The sequence below is a fragment of the Garra rufa genome, chromosome 17 (assembly GCF_049309525.1).
Source record: "Garra rufa chromosome 17, GarRuf1.0, whole genome shotgun sequence".
Taxonomy (NCBI): domain Eukaryota; kingdom Metazoa; phylum Chordata; class Actinopteri; order Cypriniformes; family Cyprinidae; genus Garra; species Garra rufa.
The window spans coordinates 29,759,734-29,771,788 of NC_133377.1; the positions used below are offsets into that span (position 1 = coordinate 29,759,734).

General features: G+C 37.1%; 1 protein-coding gene across 1 annotated transcript in view; it reads left to right on the forward strand.

Moving 5' to 3' along the window:
* Positions 1–12,055, forward strand: part of kcnh8 (potassium voltage-gated channel, subfamily H (eag-related), member 8) — a 71,169-nt gene that overhangs the window by 45,714 nt on the left and 13,400 nt on the right. Inside the window, exons 9-12 of the mRNA XM_073821796.1 lie at positions 2,928–3,127; positions 5,464–5,713; positions 6,530–6,744; positions 8,539–8,577. Of these exons, the coding sequence (XP_073677897.1) occupies positions 2,928–3,127; positions 5,464–5,713; positions 6,530–6,744; positions 8,539–8,577 (704 nt within the window). The remainder of the gene's footprint in view (positions 1–2,927; positions 3,128–5,463; positions 5,714–6,529; positions 6,745–8,538; positions 8,578–12,055) is intronic.

Below are 12,055 nucleotides of genomic sequence, written 5' to 3' on the forward strand. Positions count from 1 at the left end.
TCGCCGCCGCCTCGGGAACAGAGAGCGCGGTCACGGTCGCGTCAGGAACAGAGATAGCGGTCACCGTCGCGTCCGGAACAGAGAGCGCGGTCACGGTCGCGTCAGGAACAGAGATAGCGGTCACCGCCGCGTCAGGAACAGAGATAGCGGTCACCGCCGCGTCAGGAACAGAGATAGCGGTCACCGCCGCGTCAGGAACAGAGAGCGCAGTCACCGCCGCGTCAGGAACAGAGATAGCGGTCACCGCCGCGGCGGCGTCAGGAACAGAGATAGCGGTCACCGCCGCGTCCGGAACAGAGAGTGCGGTCACGGTCGCGTCAGGAACAGAGATAGCGGTCACCGCCGCGGCGGCGTCAGGAACAGAGATAGCGGTCACCGCCGCGTCCGGAACAGAGAGTGCGGTCACGGTCGCGTCAGGAACAGAGATAGCGGTCGCCGCCGCCCCGAGAACCGCCGCCAGACGAGCGTCCTCCGCTGCCCAACGAGCGTAGATGGCCGCCATCCACTCGGGCACAGCCGCCTCGTCAGGCACAGAGCGGGCGGGCGCCGCCCCCAAGCGGGCGTACGCCGCCGCCAAGCGAGGGGACGCCGCCTCCTCAAAAAAATTCTTACCCGCTGGACCCACTTGGGCTGGCTGCATTCTGTCACGGTGAGATAGACGAGATCTGGGTCCAAGTGCAGGGAAGGCAAGATATATTTAATAAACACAAAATAAACAAAACCAAAAGGCCAACACGGCAAAACAAAACACGATCAAGGCAAGAATATCAATGACGGGATACAAAGAACACAAACCACACAGAAGACAGTACAGGAGACAATACAGCCAGAATGAGTAGTGGGAAATGAGAGTTCTTATAGACCAGATAATTGTGAACGGGTGAGAGCTTTGATGAGTGCTAATGACAAGACAGGTGTTACAATCAGGGAAGTGCAGTGCAGGGAAGGGAAAACAGCGACCTCAGGTGGCTGAGGGAAGCCCCACAGCCCAGATCATGACAACTCATGCACAACTATAACTAAAAAAAACACAGCTGTGGATCATTCAGGTAACAACACAGTATCAAGTGTATGTAAACTTTTGAACAGGGTCATAAATTCAACTATTATTTTCTCTTGTGGATTAAATGTAACCGTCTTTTATGTGAAATATCTTATTCAGGTTAGTAGTAAATAACATGCATTTTGTATGATCCCTCTTATTTTAGTAAAATAATTGACATTTTGCAGATTCTGTAAGGTGTATGTAAACTTTTGACTTCAACTCTATATGGTGGTGATTTTTAGCCGTTTACAGTATAAGTGTAACCATTTTAAAGACCATTTAACCTTTTCTAATTATGTCCATGATTAAAAAACAATATTTTAGTGTTCACGTGGCATCTATCTATCTATCTATCTATCTATCTATCTATCTATCTATCTATCTATCTATCTATCTATCTATCTATCTATCTATATAGTCTAAAAAGTAATAGTCAGTATCTGTGTAACTGCATATGTTTGTGTATGTTTGTCTGTCATTAAATAGGATGATATGAGGTCACGCCAGTTGTTCGCATTCAGAATTCATGGCCTTTATTTTGTGAAATGTCACCCTTCGCCATGGGGCACTTCTGCTCCCTTCCCAAACATACAATAATACCCAATTACAACCCTAACACGTATGTACACATTCAATCACCACCTGTGTATTACCACAGATCTTACAGAGAACAAGTGCCTCCAAAATAAATACACAGAAATAGAAAGGATCCACAATGAGATTTGTCAATTATGATTGATGACTCTTTACCTAACTGTTCATGTTATCATTTAGAGCACTCAATAACAAAAATAATTGGTAACGCTTTTCAATAAGATGTCATTTGTTAACATTAGTTAAATTAACTAACATGAACGAACAATGAACAATACAATTATTACACTATTTATTAATCTTTGTTAATGTTAGTTAATAAAAATACAGTTGCTCATTGTTCATGTTAGTTCAGTGCATTAATGTTAACAAACACAACTTGTGATTTTAATCATGCATTAGTAAATGCTGAAATTAACATTGAATGAACTAATGAACCTTAATTTTGACTTTATTCTTAAAAAAAATTTTGACTATATTTTTGAAACATTTTGACTTTATTCTCTAAACATTTTGACTTTATTCTCGAAAATATTTTGAGTTCATTTTCGAAACATTTTAAACTTTATTCTCTAAACAATTTATCTTTATTCTTGAAATTTCTACTTTATTCTTGACACATTGGAACTTTATTCTCATAATTTTGACTTTATTCTTGAAAACATTTCGACTATATTTTTTAAATATTTTTACTTTATTCTCTAAACATTTAGACTTTATTCTCAATATTTTTACTTTATTCTTGAAAATATTTCAACTTCATTCTGGAAACATTTTAAACTTTATTCTCTAAACATTTCAACATTATTCTTGGAATTTCTACTTTATTCTCAAATCATTGGAACTTTATTCTCATAATTTTGACTTTATTCTTGAAAACATTTCGACTATATTTTTTAAATATTTCGACTTTATTTTGGAAACATTTCGACTTTATTCTCAAAACATTTCAACTTTATTCTCGAAAAAATTTAGACTTTACTCTCATAAGTTCAACTTTATTCTCGAAACATTTCGACTTTACTCTCATAATTTCGACTTTATTCTCGAAACATTTAGACTTTACTGTCATAATTTTGACTTTATTCTCTAAATATTTTGACTTTATTCTTAAAATATTAGGACTTTAATTGTAATTGATTTTTATTTATTTTTTTTAACATGGCACTAAAAGACCGTCGTAGAAATGATATTAATTTTCAACTTTCAAGAGAAGACACCATGACTTGTTAGGTCATTCAGGCCTAATGTACATTCATGCATGTGTGTGTCATTGTATCTTTGGCAGCACTGATGCACGCTCTGGTCTTTGGCAACGTGACGGCCATCATCCAACGCATGTACTCGCGCTGGTCCTCTTACCACACGCGCACTAAAGACCTGAAGGACTTCATCCGTGTGCACCACCTGCCCCAGACCCTCAAACAGCGCATGCTGGAGTACTTCCAGACCACCTGGTCTGTCAACAACGGCATCGACTCCAATGAGGTAAACCCCACGCTTCAGAGAGTATTACACAGCACAGCTGAATCATTTGACGTTGCAGAATTCCTTACAGCTGGACTGCGCAAGATGATGTGCCAACTTCGCAAGCATACGGTGTTCTTGCCTATTGCACTAAGGTGCTTTATAAAGTGTTACGTATTGATGCAGAATAAGTGAGTTACTCTTCAAGATTACCGCAATCACATAACATCGTATTTACATCAAAGAACACCGTGGTTTCATACATTTTTATGCCATGGTACTGTAAGTGATGTACTAATAATGAAGTAACATCCTGAAGCCACGAGCAAAGCAACAGCCAAGGCAAGTATAATTTAGATAGACAGTTGAACACTTGAGGAGGGGACGACTGCGTGTGCCCCGTCCTTGAGCCCGGGACTTTATTCCAGAGTCAGGAGAGAGAGCGGAAAAAATTTAGATGGAATCTAAACACCTTGCTAAATCACGGATTTATGAATAATAGATGGTGAGGCTGATGGCCGGAGAGCAGAAGACAGAGAGCGAGAGAAAGAGAGAGGGATGTGTGTGCCGTAAGTGAAGGGGAGAGTGACAGATGCCATTCAGTCAGGCTGAAGGATGGTTGCATATATGGATGGATGAGCAGAGCAGATGAAGGGTGGCGGAGGGCAGGAATGAGGCATGGCCTGAATACTTCCAGTTTTTGTTTTAAGGGTGAAAACTCATAAAGCTGCATGCTTAATGATTTTAACGCCGGTTTAATGAATGTGATGTGCTGTTACATAAATTCACAGAGAGAACACAAGATTTCTCTTCTTCATAATGTAAATAAGTGTTAACTCTTAACTTTATTTGTTCTCTTGCTTTTCTTTTCCTATTATTTTCGCTGTTCTTTGTTCATTTTGCTTATTTTTTTATTATTCCTTTATTATTTTTATTTTTTCTTTGTGTTTCTTTTCTCTTTTTCTTCTCACTTTTCCTTTGTCTATTATTTCTTTTATTGCTATCTTTTTTCTTTATCTTTGTGTCCTATTTTAATTTTTCCAACATTTTTCATTTATTTGCTGTTTTGCTTTTTCTTTGCATTTTTCTTTTCCATTCATTTTGTTATTCCTTTTCTCCTATTATTTTCCCTATTCTTTGTTCATTTTTTGCCCTTGTTTCTTTTCTCTTTTTTCTGTTTTCTGCTTACTTTTCTCTTTCTTTTATATCTTTTTTGCCATCTTTTTCTTTTCACTTTTATATTTCCTGTTTAATTTATTTTTCAACATTTACATTTTTCTCGCCGTTTTGCTTTTTCTTTGCATTTTCCCTTTCCTTATATTTTTACCATTTCTTTTTTCTAATCTTTGTTCTTTTTTGCTCGTTTTTTCTTATTTCTTTCTAATTTTTTGCCTCTGTTTCTTTTTCTCTCACGTTCCTTCTTTCTATATTTCCTTTTTGCCATCTTTTTCTTTTTACTTTTCTGTTCTTTTAATTTGTTTTTCAACATTTTCTTTGCATTTTCCTTTTTTTCTTCTCCTTTTGTTTTTCCAATTTCTTTTTTCCTTTTATTTTCTTCTCACTTTTTACCTTTTTTCTATTATTTCTTTTTACTCTCTTTGTTCTTTTCATTTTTCTATTTCCTTTTTAAATTTATTTTTCAACATTTTATTTTAATTTAATTTAATTTATTTTATTTTTTTGCTTTTTCTTTGCATTTTTCTTTTTTCTTTATTTTTGCTATTTCTTGTTTCCTGTTATTTTCCCTATTTTTTAATTACTTTTTGCTTGTTGTTTTTTTCTTTTTCCTTTCTCATTTTTCTTTTGCCTTTGTTTCTTTTCTCTTTTTGATTTTTTCTTCTCACTTTTTACTTTTTTCTATTTATGTTTTCTCCTTTTTAATTTATTTTTTAATATTTCAAATTTTCTTGCCGGTTTGCTTTTCTTTGCATTTTTTTCTTTTTCTTTTATTATTTGTTTTCCTATTATTTTCCAATTTCTTTGTTTTTTTTTTTTAACTTATTTTTTGTTTGCCTTTGTCTGTTTGTTTTCAATTTTTCTTTTCACTTTCCCTTTATTCTGTTATTTCTTTTTTGCTATCTTTTTCTTTTCACTTATCTATTTCCTTTTTTCCCAACATTTTTTTTAATTTCTGTACTTTTTCCACTTTTCCTTTCACTTTTCCTTTCCACTTTTTCCCTTATTTTCCTTTTTCTTTCATTGTCTTACTTTTTTTGGTTTCCCCCATTTTTCTTATTTTTAATTTTCTTTTTTTCTTTTTCTTATTTTTTTTGTTCCCATTTACATTCCCATTCTTGTTCTATTTCCTTTTTCTTTTTACATATCCCTTTTCACTCTATCCTGTCCACTCTCTCCAGCTCTTGAGAGACTTTCCAGATGAGCTGCGTTCGGACATCGCGATGCATCTAAATAAAGAGATCCTAGAGCTGTCCGTCTTCTCCTCTCTGAGCCGTGGATGTCTCCGCTCTCTCTCCCTGCACATAAAGACATCTTTCTGTGCGCCGGGCGAGTACCTTCTTCGTCAAGGAGATGCTTTACAGGCCCTTTTCTTTGTCTGCTCCGGCTCCATGGAGGTGCTAAAGGACAGCATGGTGCTAGCCATCCTCGGTCAGTTTACACAAACCCACACACCGATTACACACAAGCAAACAGTTTTTATCTCAAAAACAAACTCAGTGTAGTTTTAGTGCATGAAGGGAAAAAAGACTGCCTTTCATTAAGCGAAAACTTCAGAGCCCATGTGTTCCTACAGTTGAAAAAGCTGCTCTCTGTGATTGGTCACTCTCTCTGTGAGGCTTCACACACACAGCAGGCTCATAGGACAGTGGACCAAATGTGCGAAAAAATATAATCCCCATCATCCTGTTAGGTCCTGTCTGTGTGTGTGTGTGTTTGTGTTAATATCACCTTATGAGTTCTGACAGGAAAAAACACACACTATCTTTCTCATCATTCCCTCACACGCTCTCTCCACCCTGCTGACAAAGGAAGGTCTCTCTGACATTGAGTTCTCAAGAAGGTTCACTTGTGCTAGTTTTTGTGTTTACATGCCTGCACGCTTTCCTACAGTAAACAGTATCGTTTGTGCCTCTAATGGAGCTGTTTGTAGTCCCACAGTGTTGAAATAGTAAACAAATTAGCATTTTGAGCCACGATTTCCTTAGGAGAGTCTAATGGATTTTAAAAATAGTGCTTTTCAATTTATGAATAAAATAAGGTCTATAGTTAACATTATTAGGAAACATTTTCATGTTTTCGTTCTACTTTATACATTCCTCATACTCCTAAGGGAACCCGGATTAGCTTTCTAGTTTAGCCTACATATTGACACACTGACTAAACAGTAAACACGCTTGCAATTTCCTAGAGATATCTGAAAAAATATATATCTGTTTTTGCATCTTCCTGTTTGTTTGTGTGCAGGTAAAGGTGACCTGATTGGTGCAAATATGTCGGTTGATGACCGCGTAATAAAAACGAACGCTGACGTGAAGGCGCTGACGTATTGCGACCTGCAGTGCATTAATCTGAGGGGTCTGTATGAGGTGCTCGACCTGTATCCTGAATACTCCCACCGTTTTGTGCAGGACATAACACACGACCTCACCTACAACCTCAGAGAGGGACAAGAGAGCTATGTAAGATTGTGATACTAGAATTTCTCATTTATTTGTTGTGGTTGCTGAAACCCTTAATGCACTTCTGTAGCAGTAAAAGCCTGACCTGGGCATAACCTGATTCAGTTATTTGATTTCATGGATACTAGATTAATATCCACCAAAATGTAATATATTATATACACGCAAAGTAATACATAGATAAATGCATCAGAGTCTGCAAAATGTTAATTATTTTACTAAAATAAGAAGGGTCATTGTCAGTTGAATTTATAAAAGTGACCCTGTTCTAAAGTTTACATAAACTTGATTCTTGAATCATCTTGAATCTTTTTTTGTTTTTGTTTAGTAATAGTTGTTTGTGAGTCCCTTGTTTGTCCTGAACAGTTCAACTGCCTGCTGTTCTTCAGAAAAATCCTTCAGGTGCCACAAATTGTCTTTTTTTTCATTTAGTACTGCCCTTCAGAAGCTACAGAAGATACTTAAATGTTTCCCAGAAGACAAAATAAGTTAAATTTACCCTGATCTTCAACCCCCCCCCCCCCCCCCCAGATCTTAATGCATTGTGTTTCCTTCGGAAGCATCAGTGAGTGTTTGAACCTGCTGCAGTTTAACTGTTTAGGACAAGCAAGGAACTCAAAAAAAAAAAACAGCTCTGGATAATTTAGGTAACAACACAGTATTAAGAATCAAGTATATGTAAACTTTTGAATGAGGTCATTTTTTTTTTCAATTCAACAATTATTTTCTCTTGTGGACTATATGTAAACATCTTTTATTTGAAAAGTCTTGTTCTAAATAAAAAATGACATGCATTTTGTATGATCCCTCTTATTTTTGTAAAATAATCAGCATTTTGCAGATTCTGCAAGGTGTACAGGTATGTAAACTTTTGACTTCAACTGTATTTAAGCCATTACTTAAAGGGATAGTTCACCCAAAAATAGAAATTCTGTCATTAATTACTCACCTTCGTGTTGTTCAAAACCAATTAAGATATTTTTGATGAAATCCAAGAGCATTCTAACCCTGCATAGACAGCAACACCACTACAACAGAAAGGTAGTAAGGACATTGTTAAAATAATCCATGTGACATCAGTGGTTTAACCATAATTATATGAAGCCACAGATAAATAATGAAAATAATAAAATAACTTTATTCAACAATTTTTTTTCTCTTCTGTGTCTTTCTTTGAGTAACACGTACATGAAAAAGTCTCCTCGTAGCTTCATAAAATTATGGTTGAACCACTGCTGTCACATGAACTATTTTAACAATCAATACTTCTTTTATAGGCCTTGAATGTGTCAGTTGCGTTGCTGTCTATGCAGAGTCAGAAAGCTCTCAGATTTCATCCAAAGTGTCTTACTTTGTGTTCTGAAGATGAACAAAGGTCTTACGGGTTTGGAACGACGTGAAGGTGAGTAATTAATGACAGAATTTTTGGGTGAACCATCCCTTTTAAGTCTTCATTGTCACATGGTCCTTCAGTAATCACACTAATATACTGATTTATTGCGCAAAGAACATTACTATTACACTCTTACTAAGAGTACTACTATTCTCTTACTATAATCAAAGTTAAAAACAATTGTGTTGCATAATATTTTGTGGAAATTTTGTGAAATATACTTTTTCAGAATTCTATAATGAATAAAAAGTTTGAAAGAACAGCTTTTATTTAAAATATAAGTCTTTAAAACATTATAAATGCCTTTACTTTGTCACTTTTGGTCATTTTAATGTATTGTTGACCCTAAACTTTTGAACAGTAGTGTATGCTTACATTTTGTCATATGTCTCACTTTCCAGGTCATATCCAGGATGTCCAGTAAGTCCATGGACACACAGGTGCGTCTTCTCCTCAGCTGTCAATCATTCCGCACTTATCCACTAACAGTGCTGTGTTGACTATAATAGCTTGGGGCTCATTTCCCTAACAATGATCTACCTCCCGCCTCATTTGCCTAATGAGGGAAGCTAAGAACACTACAGCTCTGAAACAGCAGGGAGAGAGAACGAAAAATTGATGATGATGATGATGATGATGATGATGATGATGGTGATGATCATCTTCCCCATTCCCTGTCCTTCCATGCCTGAAGCAGTAATCAGGGAGGGAGCGGAGCTAGAGGAAGGGGAACAGCGCGTTTAGGGGCGAGGGAGGGGTAAAAGGAGGAGCGGGCGGTTATTGAAGTGCCGGATGACTGACTGCTTTGGGAAACTGCCGCTCTTTCAATTACAGTGTGAGGGAGCCTCAATTATTCAACAGGGAAAATGACCAAATTAGTCTACGAAAAGTGTAATTAATCAGATATATATATAGAAGAAGAGAAAGAGAGCGAGATTAAAAGAGAGAGAGAGAGAGAGAGAGAGAGATGGGGAATACCCCTCGCGTTTATTCCATCTCTTTGCTGTGTTTTACCTCTTGACTTTTCCTCCACCTTTCAGTGGACTGACATTTAAAGTGTTCTATAAATGGAGATTGTTATTTCCAGCCAACGTCGTTCCAGAGTTTCGCTATGTAATTGGCAATGGGCGTGAGAACCGTGAGGTGTAAAACACAGCAAAACCCATTACACTGACTATTATTGAACGGATATAGTCAAGCCTTTAGGGTTCGTTCTGACATGATCACTCTTACTCGTACAACTACGGGTCAAAGATCATTATGTTATCAAAGCTGGCAGGCCAGTTGTTTTAAATGCCTTAAAGGTCAAGTTTTACTGGGGTCATTGCTAGCAAGGTCAGAGTTCAAGTGGTAAGACCGCTACCATTACATGAGTTTTACCTAAGGACATTCACTTTGCTGTGTTTCTGCTGTTTCATAGCTTTTGTCTAATTGGTCCTTGAGGGAAAGTGTGTAGGTTGTTTTTAAGGGTGTTTTCATTTGTGTGTGTGTGTGTGTGTTTGTGCCCAAATGGTACCTGCATTGAAGTCCATACTAAAACATCCCTTTGCATTTTCTTACTATGCATGCTGCAGTTTAGCTTAGTAAGTTTCTCTAAGCAACATAAACAGCGTTGTAAATTGAGGGATCCCTGTTAACTGTATATATAGAGTCAAGCCTGAAATTATTCATACACCTGGCAAATTCTGACGGAAATGACACAGGCTTCTCCCAAAAGATAATAAGACGATGTACAAGAGGCATCATTGTGGAAAAAGCTCCCTCCACAAATTCTCAATTGGATTTAATTCAGGACTCTGGCTCGGCCCCTGCAAAACGTTAATGTTTTTGTCTGCTAACCATTTCTTCACCACTTTTGCTGTGTCTTGGGTCGTTGTCGTGCTAAAATGTCCGCTGGTGTCCAAGGCCAATTTTCTCTGTAGACTGCCTGATGTTGTTGTTGAGAAATTTGATGTATTGCTCCATTTTCATGGTGCCGTTTACTGTGATTAGGTTCCCTGGTCCACCGGCTGAAAAACACCCCCAAAACATTAGGTCCCCACCACCATGTTTGACAGTGGGTATGGTGTTCTTAGAGTTGAAGGCTTCTCATTTTTTACGTCAAATGAAGGCTACATCATTGTGGCCAAACAATTACATTTTTGTTTCATCTGATCATGAAACAGAAGACCAAAAGTCTTCTTCTTTGTCCAGATCAGCATTTGCAATTGCTTTTGTGTGCCTTATCTGGAGAAGTGGTGTCCTCCTTGGTCTGCGTCCGTGGAACCCAGTGGTGTGCAGTGTCTGTGGACTGTCTGCCTTGAGATGTTGCCACCAGCAGAGCCCAGATTCATCAGGATGACCTTGGTGGCGATCCTTGGATTCTTTTTTACCTCTCTCACTATCCTCCTGGCCAGCACAGGTGTCACCTTTGGCTTTCGACCACATCCTCTGAGATTTTTCACAGTGCGGAACATCTTGTATTTTTTAATAATACTTTCCACTAGAACTTCAAAACATTTAGATATGGTCTTAAAGCCCTTTCCTGACTTGTGAGCAGCCACAATGCAGTAAGCTCCTTTGTCTTAGCCATGTCTGTCCACAAACCAACAGCAGAGAGCTTCTGTTTTTCACCAGTTGAGTTGATTAAAACAACTGTTCCCAATGAATCAGGGTAATCAGGATGCTTTAGAACAGCTTGGACTATTTGGAATGGTATAGAACTTTGGATTTTCCCAGAGACTGTGACAGTTTGTAAAGGGTATGAATAATTGTAGACATGCCACTTTTTGTTCAAATGTAAATAATAGCTGAAAAATATTTTTTTCCACAATGATGCCTCTTGTACTGTACATCGTCTTATTATCTTTTGGGAGAAGCCTGTGTCATTTCCGGTAAAAAATAAACTTGCTGGTTGAATAAAAGTAACTTTAAGTCAGAATTTGCCAGGGGTATGAATAATTTCGGGCTTGACTGTACATTTCTGACTAATGGTTAGAGAATTTTTACAACTATTAATAACACACAACTAATTCTTTAACTGGGCAAATAAACCAACTGTGAACGGCTGTTAACAGAGCCCAGAGACAGTGAAGATGAACGCAAAAAGGAGAAAATGCTGTAGAGACAGAGCAAACTCAGTGTTCATAATGCACAAAATTTTGGCAGAAAATCCTAAATACTGAATTCGGGGTGGGGTTTATATGAACTTTCTTAATTACTGTTTTTAGAAAAGTTTAGATTTAGTATTTAGATTTAGTAAGTTTAGTATTTTTTATTCCTTTTATTTCCATATAGTGCATATTAATGTGGTATTTTAAAGCCCAGCTGCTTTATTTACAGCAGTTACCAAAAAAAAAACCGCTGTATTGCTGCTGTCCCATAAGCGCTGCCTGCTGTCAGAGAGTGAATTTGCGTTCTCATTCAGCTCGTCTCCGGTTTTTGTTTCATGCTGATGTTTTATGTACCATAATTTTACAAAACACCATTCTTTTTCTGCTTTTAAAAGTATACAATCTAATTTACATCAACAACTGCTCATGCTATGTGGCATGTTTGTTTGGATCGTGATTAAAATGCAGTGGTTTTGCAACTGTTCTGGCCCATTGTGATTCATATTAAGGCACAGTCATGGGAAAAAAAACTTGAAAAACCATGAAACCGCCAAAATCCTAAAAAATCCATTATAAAGATTTTTGGTAAAACCACCCACTACTAATTTATTTGTTTATTCATTCATTAATTAATTAAAATAAAATCTCAATATATTTTTTTATGCATCAAAGCGATTTTGGTTTCAATTTATATGCATCATCCTAAAATATGAACTTTCATCATGAATTGTTTAATTGTTTGTGTTAGGGAGTAATAAATTTAAAATTGAGTTGTGTGCAATATTTAATATTAATATTAATATTAATAGTATGTCACATTAAAAAA